Genomic DNA, 21333 nt, shown 5'->3' with positions numbered 1-21333 from the left:
AAGATTCTGTATGGGCCAGAAACCCAGTAACCCTCTCTGACGCCATCGAGTTGGCCGCTGTGCTCAGCGACAACCATGTCAGAGCAGGAACCCTGTTCCTGCGGGGAACAGAAAAGACCAAACTCACCAAGACTGTTCCTGAACCAACAGAAACCAAACCAGAACCCTCAAACCGTAACAACCTCAGGCGCAGGCGCAAGGCCTATGCGCTTACCAACCCGCCCACTGTCCAGCAACCCATCTACCAACCTCCAGTTTACGCGCCTAACCCTCTGTCAGCCTACCCAACACCTCCTGTAGTCCATAACTATGCCTTAACCAATCCCGCACTCCCTGCCCCGCCACCTAAGAAACCTTACACAGGAAATCAACCCTTTTGCCCAACCTGTAGACTTCACCACCCAACCCAAACCCCGTGTCGACAATGCAACCGATGTGGCCGCGTTGGTCACTCTGCCGAATACTGTAGAGTCCCTCTCGCCAACCCAATTGCGCCAACACCACCAGTCTACCCGCAGAACCCACAACCAACCTACCAAAACCCACGACCCAGGTCGTGCTATAACTGCGGTGATCCCAGTCATTTCCGGAACGCGTGCCCGAGACTACAAGTGCAAATCACACAAGCGAATCCGGTGAACCAGATTTCGAACCAAGTGACACGCGGACGAGCTTTTAACATAACCGCGCACCAAGCGCAAGCGAATAATGACGTAGTTAATGGTACATTTTTGCTTAACGGATTTTATGCTTCTGTACTTTTTGATACTGGCGCCGATCGAAGTTTTATTTCTCGCGCGTTTGAGCAGAAGCTTGCGCGACCGCGCAACGATTTAAAAGAAAATTTTTCAGTTGAATTGGCTAATGGCGAAACTGTTTTAATTAACTCTGTGATTAAAGATTGCACGCTTAACCTTAACGAAAACGATTTTCTGATCGACCTCATCCCCATGCCCCTTGGAAGCTTTGATGTTATTATTGGTATGGACTGGCTTACGCATAATCGCGCCGAAGTTATTTGCGCCAAGAAGATGATTCGCATTCCTCGAGAAAATGGTGATCTTCACATCTACGGCGAAAAACCCTCCCGCGGTCTTAAACTTATGTCTTGCGCCGAAGCCCGAAGGCTCATGCGGAAAAGGTGTATTGCCTTCTTAGCACATGTGGTTAAACCCGATGAAGGAAAGAATAAGCTTCGCGATATCCCTGTTGTGCGTGATTTCCCTGAAGTTTTTCCTGATGATCTTCCTGGTATCCCTCCCGCTCGTGAAGTCGAGTTCCGTATTGATCTTGTCCCTGGTGCTTTCCCCGTAGCTAAATCTCCTTACCGTCTTGCGCCCGCTGAGATGCAAGAATTGGCAAGCCAACTTCAAGAGTTGACAGCTAAAGGATTTATTCGCCCTAGCTCTTCGCCCTGGGGTGCTCCGGTGTTGTTCGTTAAAAAGAAAGATGGATCGTTTCGCATGTGTATTGATTACCGCGAGTTGAACAAACTCACCATTAAAAACCGGTATCCCTTACCGCGTATTGACGACCTCTTTGATCAACTCCAAGGTGCCTCTTGTTTCTCGAAGATTGATCTCCGCTCTGGCTATCACCAGTTGCGCATTCGCGATGAAGATGTTCCGAAGACTGTTTTTCGAACTCGTTATGGCCATTTTGAATTCTTGGTCATGTCCTTCGGTTTAACCAACGCACCAGCCGTTTTCATGGATCTAATGAATCGGGTGTGTAGGCCTTTCTTGGATAAATTCGTGATTGTGTTTATCGATGACGTTCTGATTTATTCCAAAACCAAGGCCGAGCATGAGCAACATCTTCGGTTGGTGTTGCAAAAGCTTCGAACCGAGCAGCTCTTTGCCAAGCTCTCCAAGTGTGAATTCTGGTCTGATGAAGTACAGTTTCTTGGTCATGTTGTAAAAAAGATGGGTATTCATGTCGACCCATCCAAGATTGAAGCAATCAAGAACTGGTTGACGCCATCCTCTCCTTCTGAGATCCGTTCCTTTCTGGGCTTAGCTGGTTATTACCGGCGCTTCATTTCGAACTTCTCGAAGATCGCTTTGCCTTTAACAGCCCTAACGCACAAAGGTAAACCATATATTTGGGGCTCGAAGCAAGAAGAAGCCTTTCTAACGCTCAAGCGTTTGTTGTGTGAAGCTCCTGTTCTTGCGCTACCTGAGGGTAATGATGATTTTGTCGTGTACTGCGATGCCTCCAACCAAGGTCTCGGTTGTGTTCTTATGCAACGAGGCAAGGTTATCGCTTACGCATCAAGGCAACTTAAGGTTCACGAAAAGAATTATACAACTCACGACCTCGAACTTGGTGCAGTTGTTTTTGCCTTGAAGATCTGGAGACACTACCTTTATGGTACTAAGTGTATCCTCTACACTGACCATAAAAGCCTTCAGCATATCTTTGATCAGAAGGAACTTAACATGAGGCAACGCCGATGGAACGAACTCATCAGCGATTACGATTGTGAGATCCGGTATCATCCTGGTAAGGCTAATGTGGTAGCCGATGCGCTCAGCCGAAAATCCTGCCAACTTAACTGTATCTTGCCGCGCACCCAGCTTCACTTCGCGCCGATTCAAAGCAACCTTGAATCGCGCATTCGTGACGCGCAGCGCGCATCCATCAGTAATGGTAACCTTCGCGCCGAGTTAGCGTGTGGCGCGGAAGCGCACTTTGTCCCTAATCTGAGTGGAATTCTCTGCTATCTCAATCGCATCTGGATTCCCTTTGATGAGAATCTTCGCGCTGATATCCTGAGTGAAGCGCATAAATCTCGGTATTTCGTTCATCCCGGCGCTGATAAGATGTACAAGGATTTGCGCATTACTTATTGGTGGCCCGGTATGAAGAAGGATATTGCTGTGTTCGTAGCTAAATGCCTGACTTGTTCTAAAGTAAAAGCTGAACATCAACGCCCATCTGGTTTGCTCGAACAACCAGAAATTCCTACGTGAAAATGGGAAAGTATAGCGATGGACTTTATTACCAAGTTACCTTTGACAGCAAGCAAACATGATAGCATTTGGGTAATAGTGGATCGTTTGACTAAGTCTGCTCACTTTCTGCCCATTCGTGAAAACTACCGTGTTGAGCAACTCGCGCAGCTTTATGTCAAGGAAATTGTCTGCCGCCATGGTACTCCTTTGAGCATCATATCCGATCGCGATGGCCGTTTTATATCTCGCTTTTGGAAATCTCTCCAATCTGCGCTAGGAACTCGCTTGGACATGAGTACTGCATATCATCCTCAGACTGACGGTCAGTCTGAGCGAACTATTCAAACTCTTGAGGATATGCTCCGATCTTGTGTTCTTGATTTTGGAGGTAATTGGGATTCACACCTGCCTTTGATTGAGTTCTCTTATAATAACAGCTATCATTCCAGTATTGGTATGGCTCCATTTGAAGCACTTTACGGTCGTAAGTGCCGCTCCCCGATCTGTTGGAGCGAAGTGGGTGAAACTCAAATCACAGGACCCGAACTTGTTCAAGAGACAACCGATAAAATCGCCAAGATCCGTGATCATCTGCTGACTGCCAGAAGCCGACAGAAGAGTTACGTAGATCGTAGGCGGAAGCCTCTTGAATTTCAAGTTGGTGATCTTGTTCTCCTCAAAGTGTCGCCCTGGAAGGGTGTTGTCCGCTTTGGGAAGAAAGGTAAGCTTGCTCCTCGTTATGTTGGTCCATTCAAGATTCTCGCGCGTGTAGGAAAAGTTGCCTACAGACTAGACCTGCCGCCCGCGCTCAGTAATGTGCATCCAACGTTCCATGTATCCAATCTCAAGAAGTGTTTAGCTGACGAGAACCTTCACATTCCACTTGATGAAGTTCAAGTTGATGAAACTATGCATTTCGTTGAGAAGCCTGTTGAGATCATGGATCGCGAGGTAAAGCAAACCAAGCGCAGTCGTATCCCTATCGTGAAAATTCGCTGGGAGTCCAAGCGCGGAGCCGAGTTTACATGGGAAAGGGAAGATCAAATGAAGATCAAGTACCCGCACCTGTTCTCTGCGCAACCTACTTCGAGATAAATTTCGGGACGAAATTTCTTAAAGTAGGGGAGACTGTGACATCTGCCCCGATCCGACCCGACCCAGGTACCCGTTTCTCTGACCCGATCTCTTTCTTTTATGATTTAATATTTATTTATACTTATACTTTATTTTTAATAATAATAATATATTTTCCTTCCCGCCTCTTTCTCTCTCTTTCTTTCCGCCGTCCCGTCCCTCTCCTTCTCTCTTTCCGCCTTCTTTTCCCTCTTGTCGCCGTCCCGCCCTTACGCCTTGTTTCCCTCTTTTTCTTCTAACTCTTTGCTTGTCCTTTGTTCCTTCCCGCCTAAGGTTGTCTGCGCAGCTCCACGCGCCAGACCCCTTACAAGGAATCCTGCGTGAAGACCACCTGTTACAGCGATACGCGAGACGAACTCTTCTCGCAGCGCGCTAAGAATTGTAATTCTTCTCGCAGCGCGCTAAGAACGGTAGTTCTTCCCGCGACGCGCTAAGGATTTGTAGTTCTTCTCGCAGCGCGCTAAGAATCGTAGTTCATCCCTCGACGCGCGAAGAATTATAGTTCTTCCCGCGGCGCGCTAGGAATTTTAGTTCCTCCCGCGGCGCGCTAAGAAATGTGATTCTTCCCGCGGCGCGCTTAGAAATGTAGTTCTTTCCGCGACGCGTTAGGGTTGGTTCTGTCTGCCTTCGCGCTCGCGCTCTCTTGACCTTCTGTGTCTGCCTTCGCGCTCGAGCCTTCTCGCGCTAAACCCTTTGAGTTTTCTTCTGTTTAATCTAGCCGTTTGCTTTTGTGTTGTCTTATCTGTTGTGCTGTTGACCTAATCTGCTTTATGTCTAAAAAGCCACTTTTGGCGCAGCATGCGCACCAACCCATTGGTTGGCAGAAAAAGTGACTGACATTATCTTTGGAGATCTGCTTTTTCCATGCTTTGACCAGTACCTTTATCTGATCCGCCCATGCTTTTTACTGTTAACCTGTCAGCTTTTTCTCTTTTTCCCTGCTACCATATCTTTTGATATCTTTTGCTTTTGGAATCTTTTGCTTTTTGAGATCTTTTCCCCTTTTCTAGGGATTGTGTTCCCTAGGGTTTCTCTATAAATAATAGTATTATTTTTCCTAACACTACACACACAAAACACTTAATCTCTCCTGTCCTCCTCCTTGCTCTCTCTGCCGCCTCCTCTCTGCCTCCGTTTTCCTCCCTGTTCTGCCCTGCTTTTCCGGTAATATATAATATATATAATAACTTACTTATTAATTATGCTAACTTATATCAAGACTTAAAACAAATCATTAAAACAATAATCTTATTTATAGGTTAACTTGTGCTTGTTTAAAGTCGGTTCTTGCTTTATCTTACACCGCATCGTTTATCATGTGAGTGATCTCGTACCTAATCCCTTTTTATTTTTAATGTTTGGGATGTTCATGTGTTCGTACAAACTTAGAGTCTTAAACTTGTTTATGAACTTTAGTCGCGCAGTATCCCATGTGTTGAGGACGTTTACTTGGCTGTTATTTGTATGTGTGTATCATTAACCGCTTTGTTCGGCCTATTCCGCAGTTTTCATGGATCCATTAGATGAACACGGGAGACCTATCGTTTACGGTTTTCTTTGTTTACACTTGCACAGATGTTTTCTCGTTTTTGTGCTCAATTGGGAGCACGGATTGAACTATGAACTATGAGCTATGATCTATTTAGGCTTGATCACAATCTGATTGCACCCTTGTTAAACACCAGACATACACGTGTTGCGCGCAGATTTATTGTTATCTATTATTATCTATTAAACTTTATTTCTCACCAACACGCAAGTGTTTGACGTTTATTTTAACACATGTTCAGGTTTGCAGTAGCTGTTTTGGAGCTTGTGGACACGTAGGAAGTTTTCTTTATTTTGGGCCTAGATTAAAATGTATCAAGACAAGTTTTTGCTGTTCGAATATTATGATTTATAATATAATGATTTATGATGATTTATGTTATCTTGTTTACTTTGCGCGTGCGCGAATGAATGTATTTATTAAATATTGACACCCAATAGTGTCACGAGTAATGAAACAATATGTGGCGCCCCGATGTATAATCCGCCTTTGGTCGGGGTGTTACAATGAGAGCCGCTGTTTTGAACTGAAGGATGAGAAGAGGGGTTGCCGGCAATGGTAGGGTCGGCTGTTAGGGTTTGTAGCGTATGGTGGGAGGGAGAGAAAAGGAAGGAGATAAACTGGCTTATGATACCATAAAAGATGGACTAAATCCCTTGCTTCTTCTCATTAACCAATGTCAATATATATACACAGAATCTCCTATTTTAGGGATATATATACGTATATTTGAATTATGAATAACAAGATAATTATCATCTATTAATTAATACAACCAAAGAATGAATTGTTATAAATAGAATTTCTTACAACCTTGGATCCTAAGACAAACCAAAATACAATGTAAGGATATAAAATGGTATGGTAGATGCTCGTGAATAGTTGGATGTTAAGGATGGACTAAAATGGAGCCTTAAAGCTCAAATTATAGGTTGATCCGGAGATGAGGCACTGACCTCGCGCCGTTGACTTTTTTGCATTTGTCTTATACTCACTTTTGTAGAGTTGAAATCGTATAAGTGACATGGGGCGCGTCCAAGGTGACACTGTCCAAGTCAACTAAGTGTGGGGTCGACTGAACTTTGTCTTCACGTGGGAGCTTGAGATACGGGGCGTGTCCGATCAGACATGACCCCATCTTTTCTAGAAATGAGGAAACATAGAGGCGTGTCAATATGTCATGAACCGGCTGTCTTGCAAAAGCTTGGTTTTTAGCACGGAAACATTTGTTTTGTCATTTTGCTGACCGATTGTGCCTTAAAACCATAAGCAAATGAATGACTTATCTACTAATTTTACGCAAGATAATGACTAAAACAGTAAAACTAAGTTCCAGTTAATATAAAACTTACGTTCAATTATACACACATCAGCATTTTACAAAAATCTGACCAAAACCCGCCCATCTACAACCATCCTCGACACACAAAAATTAAAATTCTCAATCATGTTCTCCATATCACATCCATCCATCATGCTCTCTAAAATTTAGCAAGTACTTAAAACATCCATAAATAGGTGAGACAACAAGAGGACAATTACGTCAATTCACACCCAATTCAGTATTATACAAGTACACACAGTAATAATATACTAGCTATACATACATACGGATGCCACCCCACATTATATCACTGCCCAATTAATAAACCACTCTCACGTCCGAAACTGAAATCAATATCAAATCATCAATCAATTTTCTTGATATGCAAAACCCGCGTCTAATAATCAAATTCCACAAATACCCTTCAATCCCAAATCTCAATTGTGCTTGAATCTATCAAAATTGGTACCAATTGGAACAGGTAATTGAATTGATTGGGTTTTGGGTAGTGAAATTGGGTTGAATTGATGCAATGTGAAGCGTAATTTGATGGGTTTTGATTGTTTTTAGGTTTGAATTTGAGGTGGAATGTTATTACATGGAAACAGTGGTAGCAGGTGAACGAAATCGGATTGCTGATCCAGTTGTGTATAAGCTTGCTCGGGTAATTTCTGTTTTAATTTGTTAATTAATTACAGTGTGAATTTACTATTTAATTGATATATAGTATGTGAAAAATTGAAGGTAGTTAATATTGAGCTGAAAAGAATAAGGTTTTGTTTAGGGGTGAACATACGGGTCTTACCCGAGTACCCGAACCTGACCTGGGTAATGGTAGTTAAGCGGGTCTGATCGGTTCAGGTGTTGTGGGTCTTACCCGGTTTATGCTCATCCCTATAGGAGCAAACGGGTCTTACTGGCCATACCCGAACCGAACCTGACCCGACCCGGTTAGTGGTATTTTCGGGACCCGGGAACCGAATCTATTGTAATATAATAATGGGTCTGGTCGGTTTGGGTCTTGCGGGTCTTACTATGCGCGCTGCTAGAGTGCTAGTTTTGTTAGTCGTGTACTGTTACGAGCCAGTGAGACTGAGGTTTAGAGTAGTGGAAAATTTAATCATTTTACAGTTTGAGCTGAAATGAATATGGTTTTATTTTAGGCATAAGAAGATTAAGTAAATAATAATGCACTGGATCTTTGTTGTAGGGTTCTACTTATCTGTCTAATAAGTGGGGTATTATGTATGATGAGTGTTATAATCTTTAACTGTATCTCTTAAAGTTTTAATGAAGAATTGGGGCCTTTAAACATACAAAGAGCTTCTGCATGTGGTCATGATACTAAGAGAAGGTCAGATAAAATCACCAGAAGGCAAGATAGTTAGATATTTTTGGGCACATGTATCTCTATATAAGTTATGCATTTCTCACGGAACGTTTAACTTCCATTTCATATTTCACTTTACTTTCAAGCTTCATCTCACACAAAAGGTTATCATAGATCTCCACAAACTCTTTTAAGCATTATTTGGAGTTCTAAATGACATGTGTTAAAGTTTATAGAGTAAGAATTAAACGGAAAAAGGCTGTAAAATTTATATAGATGGGCAATCATTTTGTTTTTACCCATTGGATTTGTTAACTTTAGGATACGTTATTTGCCATTGCCGCCCCTTATAATGTTGCATGATAGTATAATATTAACATAATCACCAACCATCATTAATTCATTATTATCAAATACCAATCATCCTCATGTCCATGCTGACTTCTTCACCAAGATCTTGCCAATTGTATATTTGTATATCTTCTTCTCACAGTTGATGTCAGTGGTGGTTGATTTGATATGTTGTTTACTCAACAGGTTGTAGGTGATGGGATATACATACCTGCGACCGATGATGAAGTGATGAAAGCTGAAGACTTGATTGATCATAAGAATTCACTTCAGTATGTTCTGGACAACAGTGATACTGCAGTCTGCACTTCAAATGATGACGCTTTTGATCAGGATTTTCTTGAAGGTCAATCTAGCAGTATCTTTATCTAATGTGTTTTCATATGTTGTTTATATTTGGTTCTACCTTCATGCTTATACTTCTTCTGTATGAAAAAAAAAAAAACATCACAGACATCTTGAAATTCGAGGACCCTTCAAGTCAAGGAGAAAAATCCGATGCAGTAGTAGTTGACACAACATTTGACCTAGGGAAACTGAATCCCCAATTTGAGGTACCGTGTTGTTTTAACATTACGCAAGCTTGTTTTCAGTTTTTCACTTATTTACCAATAGTTGAGGTACTTATTCTGCATATTTTTTCTAGCTTAAGCTTATATTTTAAAGTAGCTTATAGCTTATTTTCTATTATTTGATAAGCTCTTTTTAAGTGTTTGGATTAGCTTATATTCTACAAGTTGATTATACGTCTTAATAAGTTGTTAAATCCACCTTTTTTTGATTTGTTACCGTAATAAGTTGCTTCAATATTATTAATCCACCATCATTTAAGGGCAAATGAGTAACTTACCCCCCTTCTTCAAATAAGCTAAAAAACCATCTTCAAATAAGCTTCTTCAAATTAGCTTATAAGCATAAGCTAAAAAAGCTAAACCAAACACCAAATTAAGCTTATTTTGTAAAAAAAGCTAAAAAAAACTTTGCTAAAAACCTATAAGTCTGCATATATATTGAACTGCAGGAGGTTACTCAATCAGAGTCAACCCCCGTTGACCAATCGGGAGAAGGAAAGCAAGCAGACAATGTGCCAGGATCAGCTGAGAGTGAACCGTCATCTTCAACCGTGTCTGACAGTTGGAAACCTGATTTCTCTAAGCTGAAAGAAGAGATAAGTTTAGACAATCTTTCGGTTAAAGAACTTCAGACAACTTTTAAGTCTACTTTTGGTAGGGAAACTTCTGTTAAGGACAAACAGTGGCTCAAAAGAAGGATATCGATGGGTTTGTCTAGTTCTTGTGACGTTTCTGTTACCACTTTCGATATTAAAAATCACAAAGTGAAAAAGAAAGAAAATTTAGAAGATGGTAATAATAAAGATGAGAATTGTCACAATGGTTCTTTCACTGGACTTGAAAGACGAAATACTGGTTGTGATAATAAAACTCCGGTTGTTCAAAGTCAAACTATAGAGTATCATTTCAGTGGCAGCAGAAGGAGTGTGAAAAGTGATGCACGCAAGCGTCATATTGCTTTTGAAGTTGATAATCAGGGAAATAAAAGAGTTAGGAAGCCCACAAGGCGGTATATTGAAGAAGTTTCGGAATCCGATTCCCGGGAGTATAGTGGAAGACCGGTTTCTTCTGTTAGAAGTTCTGGAAATGGGCCAAGAACTCGGGTCAGGTCCATTCATAATATTCAGCCCGTTAGGAGACCACTTGTTACTCGTCAGGATTCTCTTGGAGGTTCTGGGGTTGAAATCCCATATGTTTCTAGGATCCGAAGAGGTCGCCCAAGAGAAAACTTCATGGCTCTTATGGTAATGCTGAATTAGTAAATAATTGTGCATTATGATTTAAAATTTTAAATCTTGTTTGTGGTCAAACTTAGATTTGACTTGTTTTTTTTTTTTTTGCTTGCTTAATTTGTCCATTTAAATGTAGAAATTTCAACCCTATGGAATGGGAAGGGCAGCCAGACTGGTAAAGAAGGCTCGTGATCCTCAGTCAGATAATGACATTGAGAACCAAGAACTCAAAGCTGCACCGATTACTGGATGGCCTCAGAAGCCTGTAAGCATTTGTATTCATTTATTGTTTATTATTTATTATTGCTTTTATCTAATACTGCAATTGTATATGTAATAAGATATATGGAATCTCCATCCATTGTTATCTATGATGTTTAGTACCCTTATCATGTTGTGACTAGTATCTCCAATCTATGTGGCTTATTAAGGAACATGAAGAAAATGAAGAGTACTCGGAGCAATCAGCAGACGCGAACAATAATTCAGATGAAGGACATGAAGATTCGTATGCAGACATTGATTCGGATGAAAATATATTGACCGTGCCAACTGCAAAAGGTGGGATGAGGAGGAAACATCATAGACCGTGGACTCTTAGTGAAGTTGTCAAGTTAGTTGAAGGTGTTTCTAGGCATGGTGCTGGCAGGTGGTCTGAGATAAAGCGGATTGCTTTTGCAAATTGTTCACATCGGACATCTGTTGATCTCATGGTATGTTATACTCTCATCGTTTATGTTTGTTTAGAGGTGGGAAATAAAAATATTAGCACAAAAGAAAATAATTCGAAAGCTGTCTGATGTGTATCCTTTAATGCATAAAGTCTAATTTTAATCAAAGTATCCATATTTTTAAAAATAAGTTAACCAACACAACGTTAATAAAAAATTTAAATTTTTAGGCAAGTTGTATCTAAGGGAATTTTGGCTCATTACCCATTCTCATTGTCTCAGCGCATTTTGCCACTTCTAATGCTGTATTATATATTTATACATATTCTTTGAGATGAACAAGATGACCATGTACTTTGCACTGGCCGACTATTAATTTTTGCAGGACAAGTGGAGGAATCTTCTGAGAGCTAGTTTTGCGCAGTTACCGGCTGAAAAAGGGGTAAGTAACTGTCTTTCATATGCTTTCAACTTTCAAGTCTTGGGTATTTTGACCCATTTACTTATGAGCGGGTCGATTTAGGGTGTGTGGTCTTTGCCAAAAGAATTAATTAAGGAATTGGTCGAACATGTCAAATGGGTTGAAAGTCGCACTCGCACAAAGTCATTTTTACTGCATACAACTCTCAAGTCTTGGATAAAATTATTCAAAGGTTTAAATTATTGTAATCATATTGTTTTTGTAGTCATGATAATAATGTTAATCATTTGTAAAAATTAAAATGTGGCAGAAAAAGTTCTTAAAAGATCAATGTACCCCATGCCACCCGTTCTACCCGCACTTAAAATAAACCATTTCAAACCCATTAGCAAACCTATATGACCTACATCTTACTGCCTTTAGTTGGGGTTTAATTGGCCTGCTTTTGTTTTTGTTTCATTCATACGTACTAAAACCATACGGTAATACATTGCATTTCCTTTTACCGTCGGTATTCGGTGCTGTATTAATATGCTTTGCAGACGTGTAATACCAAAAATAACATTCATATAGATTTTATTTTATATAAATTACATGGTTGTGTTTCGAGTCCAAAATGCACAAAAGGAATGAACTGAGACCCTTTTTCAAATTTGATCTTTTGACTAAATTGAACTTAAGCCAGGCCTACAAAGTATGCTAGCTTGATGGCTACATGTTCACATATATGCACAACCCGTAACTGATTAGTCTCAAATTGAGTGGTGCCATATGATGAGCCTTTATGTTTTGCTTAATAATCAACTTGGCTGCCCAATGTTGGTTTGTCGTATAATTATATTCTTGAAGCAGGTTCAAAATTCCAAGAAGCACTCGTCAATCCCGATAACTGCACCAATCCTGTTAAGAGTGAGAGAGCTTGCGGAGATGCAATCCCAGGTGAGCCTGGTTTTAAAAGCAGTGAAATATGATGGACATAGCGGTCGTAGGCATGTAAATGATATAAAGTCTGGGTTTTTGTAATCGTGTAAATTGCTTGTTAAAGTTGGGATGGCTGAAGTTGGAAATATGAATGTCTGGTTGGTTGTAATGATTGATGATGGCTTCTTTACTTCTTGTTTTATGTATTTTGAACATAATTTTATGGGTTTTCCTCAACAATGTCAAGGTCCTGGCCTTTATTTATAAAATTGCTATGACATATACAAGGGCACAAAACTATATAATTCTGTAAAGAAATGTACCTCATTAGTGATTAAAAATGATGGTCATTTTCAATCATAGAACCCTTGAATGGTAGACTCAATCCCCTCAACAGAGTACTTTACATACGCCTCCAACCGAGGCATCTTCTTCACATGAACAAGAAAAGAACTATAAGCAGTGACCACCATTTCGACAATCAACTTACGAAGCTCCAACACGAGTCCAAAATCCGCGACAACTACTTTTCCAAGATCCTTTTCAAGTCTCTCAAACTCACTGTTGAACCTCTTCAATCTATCTGCCAGTTTTACAACCCGAAAAGATATTATCTTAATCTTGTTCAGTCCATTATCACTCAAACTCTTCAAAGCCACATCAAAAGTTAACTTCAGGTATTCAGATCTCGCGTGTTCAAATTTGTCAATCAACCTGTTAAATCTGTCGTCCGCTACAACTTCCATCAACTCTGGGCGCGCTTGGATCTTCTGAATAACGTAATGGAAGTTGTTCATAACAAAGAACCGACTAGCAGCTTCATCGTCACATAGCCTTGATTTAACCTCTAAATTCGACACCAAACTCGTTATAATCCAAACCACATGAAGTAATAAACTTCCACCAGCATTCCCAGACGGAACATCAGGTAAACACAATCTCATCAACGTCTGCTTGTGATCGCATAACTCATAAACATAAAGCATCACATACTTCGACAGCTGATGAACCGGTTCACCACAAACCACCGGAGATTGCTCATTAACCAAAGAGTTCCCAAACATTAGCAAAATTTCATTCGCCTTATCAGCAAGTTTCGGTAAAATCTGATCTACAACTTCCGTTTTCACAAAATCCGACGACTCTGAATCAAAAAAATTACCAACTACCGGTATAATATCAGATAACGTATCGTGCAGGTCTAATATCCCAAACAACCTTTCAGACGCAGGACGAATGCAAGCAAACGCTTCCGCAACGTCCAAAAGTTCAACATTACAATCCGTTATCACATCCATTAAACACGAACCAACCATTTCGTCTCCAAAACCGTGAAATATCTCCTCACACAACCGCTTCTCGGTCACAAAATAATATTTGTAACAAATCTTAACCGCTTTAATCCACATTTTTATTTTCGGATCCAATACTCCCCACCCGAGTCTACTGCAGCTAGTTTTGCTTAACCTCTCCACATTCAAACTACACAAAGCGGCACGAATAACAGATTTACGTTTACTAACATACACTTTCACACACTCGTGAATATATCCAGCTGAGTTCATCCTAACTACAATGGTTTGGAGATCGTTAACCGAGTCCGCACTTAGTTTGTTACGGTTTACGTAATCATCTTCGTATATTAAGTAATTATTATTATTATTATTAGCAGAACCACTGTCCGTCATTGTTGTTGTATCCGTGTAAGTGTTATTAGGGTTTGGAGTTGACTTGCCGTTGACTTTTAAAATATTAAGAAACTCATCAGTTAGCCTTGACACGGCGATCCGCATAGTAGTTTCGGACTCGTTTCGTTTATCTTCGGAGTCTGCAGAGGTTACTGATCGTTGGATTTCGTCTACGGCGTGTAAATACGAGTCGATTTCTTCGCGGTGATCGGCGAATATGAAGAGGTTCTGGTGGAGAGTGGAGTTCCACCGGTGGATGATGAATCTGTCGTCATTGCAGGCTAATTTTTGTTTTGTGATGCGACAAATTAATGCGATGAGTGTTAAATTATGAGGTATGAAATATGGAAGTGAGGAGTGAGGGTGTGTGTGCGTGATGGTTATTTATTAATTAACATTGATAATGGATTTATACGAACATATATATTGAGTTTGGTTATATATATATATATATATATATATATATATATATATATATATATTTGATGGGAAATTAAAGATGAGGAGACGTTAAGATTAAGAAAGGAAAATTGACCTGTTCTACAAACGCCGCCCGCGTTTGTGAAATGAAACTTAATCACGCTTTCCTTTTGACACCGATGGGGACACCCACTTTTGACGGGGATTTGTTTTTTTTTTTCATGTTTAATATTTATATTTTTTGGATGTTAATTTTATTTATGAAAAGATTTTATATATAAATTAGATGTTATAACTCACTTTAAATATATGCGTTTGGTGAGACTTATGATTCGCTTATTTTTTTTACTACAAAATTGTTTCCTAATATAAATAATATATTTTTCTTAAAAGTTGGATATTAATTTTAGTATATCTCTAGTTTATATAGAATTTTCATATTAAATATTTGGTAAGATTAATTTTTAATATAATGAGATGTATAACCCGTTTTTTAAGGTTATTTGGGTTTGGTGACTCTCATACCTGTGAATTTTAGTCAAATGCGTGAAGTATTTATTTACAAATAAAACAATCTGGTGACTTGAGAGAATGTAAGAAGCAACCAGAGAGCTTTTAAATGTTTTTTTTATTATTTAAGATTAAGATTCTTATATGTTTGGTTGAAAAGAATGAAATGAAGGAGGAATGTAATGAGAGAAGGAATGAAATGGACAAAGGATTGGAATGAATCATTACCATTCCTTTGTCTTGTTTGGTTAACCTATAAAAATGAAATGAATTGTTACTTTATGTTGTTTGGTATCTGAAAAAATTATAGGAATGAAATAGAAATAATAAAAACACTTATATCTCAAAATAATTTTTTTTATCAAAGAAAAAAACTACAATGGCGACGGTGGTGTTGGTGGCGGTCAGGCGGCAGGGGCGGTGGCTGTGGTGGTGGTGGTCAAGCGATGGTAGCATTAGTAGTGATGGCGATGGTAGGGCGGCGATGACGGTGGTGGCGGTGGAGGTGGTGATGGCGACGGCGACGATGGCGGTCAGGTGGTGGTGGCGGCGACAGTGGTGGTGGTGGTGGTCAGATGATGGTGGTGGCTATGGTAGTGGTGGTGGTGGTGGTGAGGTGATGGTGTTGTTGAGAAAGTAGGTTGGAGAAGGAATGGAATGAAAAAAAAAGAAGGGGGGTGGGAAGGAATGGTTTTGATGGAATGGGATTCCATGTGTAATGGGTGATTTCATTCCACTGAATAACCAAACACCCTTTATTTCATTCCCACGTAATGAATCATTCCATTCCGCCTATTATTCTTGCATACCAAACGCTACTTCTATAGTTTTTCTTTTCTTTTCATATTTTCCTTTCATTTTCCTTTTTTATTTTTGTATGTATTGTAGTTTATTTACATCCTCATATGTTGTTTTACATTATTCGTTTATAGTATTTATATATATTTTTTAAGTTTTAGTTTTATTTATTGTAAGGAAATTAATAATATTAATATACTTAGGATTTGATGATAAAAGAGTTTCATAAATAAATGAGATGTTATACCGGTTTAAAAGCTATCTGGGTTTAGTGAGACCCATGACCCGCTTATTTATTTATTTTACTATAAAATTGTTTCTTAATTATAAATAATATTTTTTTAAATGGATATTAATTTTTAATATATCCCTATTTTATAGGATTTTTTTATCAAATATCTGATCAGTTTAATTTTTAATAATGAGATGATATAACCCGTTTAAGAGCTATTTGAGTTTGATGAGACTCATATCCATTAATTCAGGTCAAATGCATGAGAAGCATTCATTTAATAATAAAGCAATCTGGTGGCTTGAGAGGAATTGAGGGAGCTTTCGTTTATATATATTTAAGATTAAGATATAATATTAATTAAATTACATGTAGTACTATTATTTATTGGTATATTGGTTTTTATTAATCACAACTATCACTTTTTTGTTGTTGTTATTCTTAATTAACGAATTGGCTGCTTACGGTCCCAACTTCTTAAGTATTTGTTCCCAACGATCTGCGACTAATAGAATCCTAACGTCATTAGTTGCATGTCGCCAAAAAACGTTTTTGACCGGAACACTCACATTTCTCCAAAAAACTTAACATTTTTTGTCTCAAACATCTATGTAACTTTATATCATACATTTAGGAACCTTTTCTAGTAAAAGACCCAATTATTAAGGTCGTCGGAACCTTAGAACCATCATCAGAAACGGTTGGTGGTGCTCAAGTGGTAGTGGTTGTTGGTGGTGAGTCAATTGGTGGTGGTGGCAGTATTCGGGTGGTGTTTTTTTAGAAAAAAAGTGACTTTTCCGACAAAAAACGTTTTTCCAGCGACCTGCAACTAACGTTGTTAGGATTCCTTTAGTCGCGGACCGTTAGGAACAAATCCGCTAAGTTGAGACCGTCAACAGTCAACTCATTAGTTGGGACTGACATCGACCAATAGAAGATAGTTAAGACTAATAAAAACAAATACACCTTATTTATTTAAAAATATGAATTAAAATAAAAAAGCAAACATAAAAAGTATTGATTAATGTGTTTCAGAAATTGTATAAAACAAAAGAACGAACGTACCATGAATTTCATTATCAAAGCAAATATCATAACAGTGATGCATGAGTTCCATAAAATTATATTGAAATTATTACGGACCGAAACTATTGCAAGATATGAGACTTGTTTCAACTGATGTAGGGTTTATAAACCAACCAAACGCTCCTTGAGTCTTACACATTTAACTCCACGTCACAATATAACAGCCCGCATCTCCCTTCCAAATATTCTTGATCAAGTCGAAACCCGACCTAACATATCATAGTTTAATTATATTTAAGTGACCGTTTTTAATAAAATTATTTTTTGCCGTTTAAAAAAACGCCAGAAAGAATTAAATTTCCTAGTGGATCTTGTTCTCATCGAGTATTAATTTTCTTTATATGAGCAAACTCAGGATATATATATAACACAATTAAACCTTTGGTTCACACACCTTATTTTCACAAAATCATCGGTATTGTTCGTGTTGCTAGATCCAGTTAAATCCTAACAATGTCTACTGATTCCGCAACCGAGATCATCCACTGGTGGGGATCTACCGTCGACCGCGAACTCTTCATATTTCAAGACTGCCGCGAGAAAATTCCCTCGTATTTACACTCGGTTAACGAAGTTCACCAGACAATAACCTCTGCCAACTCGGAAAATGAACGAAAAGACACGGAATCCGTGATACGGATCGCAGTCTTTCGGCTTGCTGATGAGTTTCGCTACATTTTGAAACTCCGCGTCAAGCTGAATTCATCTCTATACCCAATATCTTATTCGACAACAACGACAGACAATAACTATATAATAGACGAAGATGATTACGTAAACCGTAATAGATTGAGCATGGACGAGATTAATGATCTCCGAATCATTGCAGTGACGTTGAATTCGTCTGGATTCCTACACGAATGTATCAAAGTGTATGCTAGCGAACGAAAATCCTTCGTAACCATGGAGAAATTGAGCGTAATTAGCTGTCTGAGACTCGAGTGGGGAGTGCTAGAATCAAAGATCAAAATCTGGATAAAAGCGGCAAAGATTTGTTTTGATTATTACTTTGAAAACGAGAAGCGATTGTGTGAGCAAATCTTCCATGATCTCGGGGACGAAGAAGCTAATTCGTCTCCTGATTATTGTTTAATGGAAACGATCAAAGATCACACGATTCGATTGTTGGACACTGTGGAAGCCTTAAGTTGTATCCGTCCTGAACCCGAAAGGCTGTTCAGGATACTAGACCTTCATGATACATTATCTGATCTTTTACCAGCAATTGATAACATATTCCATTCGCAATCGTCGGATTTTGTAAGGACGAAAGTTGTGAATCAGATTATACCGAAACTAGCTAATAAAGCAATCAAAATTCTTCTATTGTTTGAGAATTCTTTGGTTAACGAGACGTCTCCAGTGGTTTGTTCTCAACCGATCCACAAGTTGTCAACGTATGTGATGCGTTATGTTTATAAGATATTTGATCACAAGCAGACTTTGATGAGACTGTCTTTACCTGATGTTCCATCCGTGGATGCTGCTGGAAGTTTTTCACTTCATGTGGTTTTGATAATAACGAGCTTGGTGTCGAATTTAGAGGTTAAATCAAGGCTATGTGACGATGAAGCTGCTAGTCGGTTTTTTGCTATGAACAACTTCCATTACATTATTCAGAAGATCCAAGCGCGCCCGGAATTGCTGGAAATCGTAGTAGACGATGGTTTTAACGAGTTGGTTGACAAATTTGAGCACGCGAGATCCGATTACCTGAAGTTAACTTTTGATGTGGCTTTGAGATATTTGAGAGATGAGGGATTGAACAAGATTAAGATTTCATCCTTTAAGGTTTTAAAATTGGCCTATAAGGTGAAGAGGTTCAACAGTGAGTTTGAGAGACTTGAAAAGGATCTTGGGAAAGTAGTTGTCCCGGATTTTGGACTCGTGTTGGAGCTTCGTAAATTGATCGTTGAAATGGTGGTGACTGCTTATACTTCCTTTCTTGTTCGAGTTAAGAAAACACCTCGTTTGGAGTCATATGTGAAGTACTCTGCCGAGGGGATTGAGTCTGCCATCCAAAAGTTCTTTGATTGCAACCCAGATCAATGATGACAACCATTATTTCATCTTAACGAATAATGATCGATCACTAAAAGGGTACATTTCTTTGATTTGTTATTGTACCAAATTCTCAGGGTTATATAGTTTTGTGTTGATGTATGAACTTGTTGTTCTGTTTCCATGGTTTATAATAACAAAGTAGTAATTTGGGAACATTTTTCATATAATAAATTTTCTCATTTTACTATCCTAAAATCACCTAAGATCATTAATATTGTTTATGGATGTGTCTTCAGTGTTTTTCCTACATTTTGTATGTGTGTATAAGCAAACATGTTTGTATAAAATGGTTCTTTATTAAAAATTCATTTTGTCAGTGTATGCATGTGGTTTACGGATGTGTCTTTGAATGTTTATCCTACATTGATCGAGAATGTTCGCAAGTATAGGTTAATATTGTGATTTGTGTACTTGCTAACATGACCTATTTTGTATGTGTAAGTTAATATTGTGATCCGTGTAGGTGATAACATGAATTGGTCAACATTGTTTAACCAAACAAAACATTATGCTCTAACCAAATGTGTCTTAATTATTAGTATTATATCTTGCCTCCAAAATTAGGTTTTATGTAGTTCATGTTTTTCAGTGTATAGACATACTATTGAAATCCAAAAGTGAATATATGCTAGATATTCAAACCAACAAATATTACGATTAAATGTTGAAGCCATAACATATAGTGTAATTGATTATGAATAAGGATCATTTATTTCAATTTGAAATTTCCGTCAAGTTGAAGCTGCTGCAAGACATGCCTCGATCCAACAACGACAAGCTGAATCCCAACTTTTGATTCACTAGATCAAAGAACAAGAAATTGTTCTCCATCTGATAAAGTCTCAATCATAATATCATCTTCGACATTCGAGGAGGACACTCGACACCATTCCAATCCGCTTCATCAAATTTGTATCTAGAAAGTGTCCACTTTTGCCCACCTAATGTTTCAAGATCAATCTTTGGAACATTATGAAACCCTGATCCTGTTTTTAGACACAAACTAAAGGGTCCAACCGCATTTACTCGACTAATGTTATTCGTAGCCATGGAAAAACTCGTAACTAGAGCTTTATACATATCATCACTTCTCGTCGATGTTTAATGCTTACATAACAAAACGGGATAGGGAACCGACCGTCTTAATGATTCACTGGTCAGAAAACTAATAACAGAATAAGTTATAATGCTAGATAGGAAAAAATTAACTTAGAATATTAGATTTAGGGGATGAACGAATTAGACAAACCAGTGAACAACCACCCCTCTTAAGCCTAATTCTCAAATTGGCCTATTACAGAGTTTTTCTTTAGTCCATCAGATGAGCCTTTCAAAAAGCCCATAAAATACAAATTGGATCAAAACTTTACATAGGTTAAAAGAATATGATATCTTCATTTTCATAAAGCAGCCGTCTCCAGCTACTCATTTTCAGTGCCATGATGCAATAATTAAGAAGTTTGGCGACGTAATCATATGATTTATGATTGTGTCGTCGAACTTGTTAATTATTATATATAATAATATATTGTTTTCCTAGAACAAAAGGCTAGAAGAATAGTTACTTGAACTGAAAATTTTATTAGACATCAATATAACCGTAAATTTCTTACTTTAATGAAAAAGGATTGTGACAATGAAATTTAAGAAAATGAAGGAGAAACGATATTTGTATTTGTTTATTATGTAGCTATAGACATCTAACCCTAAAAATATTCCGGCGATGATGTACGTGAAATCCGATTTATAATCAAATGGGTTATCAGAATTTAAATATTGTTGTATTTGTTTCATTGAGAAAAAATTTGTTTAGGAATGTCACACCAGATGATGTTATTACGCTCTGCTTGCGGTGCGCACATATAATGTATATATGTGTGAACCCTTGGGTGGGCAAAAGTAAAATTGCACTAATTTTGACGTTATTTTACTAATCACGTGAAAATAATGTTAAAAGTGGCGGATGGTTAATCAGGCATCATGTGGTGGCGTTGATAGCCGAAAGACAAGGGCACATGCACCAATCAGCCGGTGTCCCGATGATTGAGTATTATGTGTCTTATGTCCAAGGCT

At 38.5% G+C, this 21333-nt stretch overlaps 3 protein-coding genes across 4 annotated transcripts; 2 read left to right on the top strand and 1 right to left on the bottom strand.

The window, feature by feature from the left end:
- Positions 1 to 7026: 7026 nt before the first annotated feature.
- Positions 7027 to 12691, top strand: LOC143529256 (uncharacterized). 2 transcript variants are annotated; one of them, XM_077025080.1, is made up of 9 exons: positions 7027 to 7445; positions 7535 to 7628; positions 8832 to 8991; positions 9099 to 9199; positions 9667 to 10461; positions 10586 to 10714; positions 10854 to 11162; positions 11506 to 11562; positions 12394 to 12691. In XM_077025080.1, the coding sequence occupies exons 2-9, from the start codon at positions 7563 to 7565 to the stop codon at positions 12562 to 12564; spliced, it is 1788 nt and encodes a 595-aa protein (XP_076881195.1). In that variant the 5' UTR covers positions 7027 to 7445; positions 7535 to 7562; the 3' UTR covers positions 12565 to 12691. The 2 variants fall into 2 exon arrangements, with proteins under 2 accessions (XP_076881195.1, XP_076881196.1); XM_077025081.1 differs by having other exon boundaries at positions 7028 to 7445; positions 10881 to 11162.
- Positions 12692 to 12812: 121 nt separating this feature from the next.
- Positions 12813 to 17227, bottom strand: LOC143529226 (exocyst complex component EXO70B1-like). Its single transcript, XM_077025055.1, has 2 exons — positions 17176 to 17227; positions 12813 to 14431 (listed from the first exon to the last, which is right to left on the bottom strand). The coding sequence occupies exons 1-2, from the start codon at positions 17225 to 17227 to the stop codon at positions 12816 to 12818; spliced, it is 1668 nt and encodes a 555-aa protein (XP_076881170.1). The 3' UTR covers positions 12813 to 12815.
- A 422-nt stretch (positions 17228 to 17649) lies between these two features.
- Positions 17650 to 19352, top strand: LOC143529192 (exocyst complex component EXO70B1-like). The gene has a single exon (XM_077025031.1). The coding sequence runs from the start codon at positions 17650 to 17652 to the stop codon at positions 19246 to 19248; it is 1599 nt and encodes a 532-aa protein (XP_076881146.1). The 3' UTR covers positions 19249 to 19352.
- The last annotated feature ends 1981 nt before the right edge of the window (positions 19353 to 21333 follow it).

The sequence above is a fragment of the Bidens hawaiensis genome, unplaced genomic scaffold, assembly GCF_021521415.1.
Source record: "Bidens hawaiensis isolate Kalapana, Puna unplaced genomic scaffold, B.hawaiensis_p1.1 tig00008515_1, whole genome shotgun sequence".
Taxonomy (NCBI): Eukaryota; Viridiplantae; Streptophyta; class Magnoliopsida; order Asterales; family Asteraceae; genus Bidens; species Bidens hawaiensis.
The sequence above is the reverse complement of the archived record's forward strand: the minus strand, read 5'-3'. Positions and strand labels throughout refer to the sequence as shown.

Excerpts from the sequence above, each read along its gene's own strand:
- LOC143529256 (XM_077025080.1), top strand. The coding sequence starts at position 7,563 with ATGGAAACAGTGGTAGCAGGTGAACGAAATCGGATTGCTGATCCAGTT. Across the intron at positions 9,200-9,666 it reads AACTGAATCCCCAATTTGAG|GAGGTTACTCAATCAGAGTC; the intron begins GTACCGTGTTGT and ends ATTGAACTGCAG. Across the intron at positions 11,563-12,393 it reads AGTTACCGGCTGAAAAAGGG|GTTCAAAATTCCAAGAAGCA; the intron begins GTAAGTAACTGT and ends TTCTTGAAGCAG.
- LOC143529192 (XM_077025031.1), top strand. The coding sequence starts at position 17,650 with ATGTCTACTGATTCCGCAACCGAGATCATCCACTGGTGGGGATCTACC.
- LOC143529226 (XM_077025055.1), bottom strand. The coding sequence starts at position 17,227 with ATGGAACTCATGCATCACTGTTATGATATTTGCTTTGATAATGAAATT. Across the intron at positions 14,432-17,175 it reads CTTTGATAATGAAATTCATG|CCTGCAATGACGACAGATTC; the intron begins GTACGTTCGTTC and ends AACAAAAATTAG.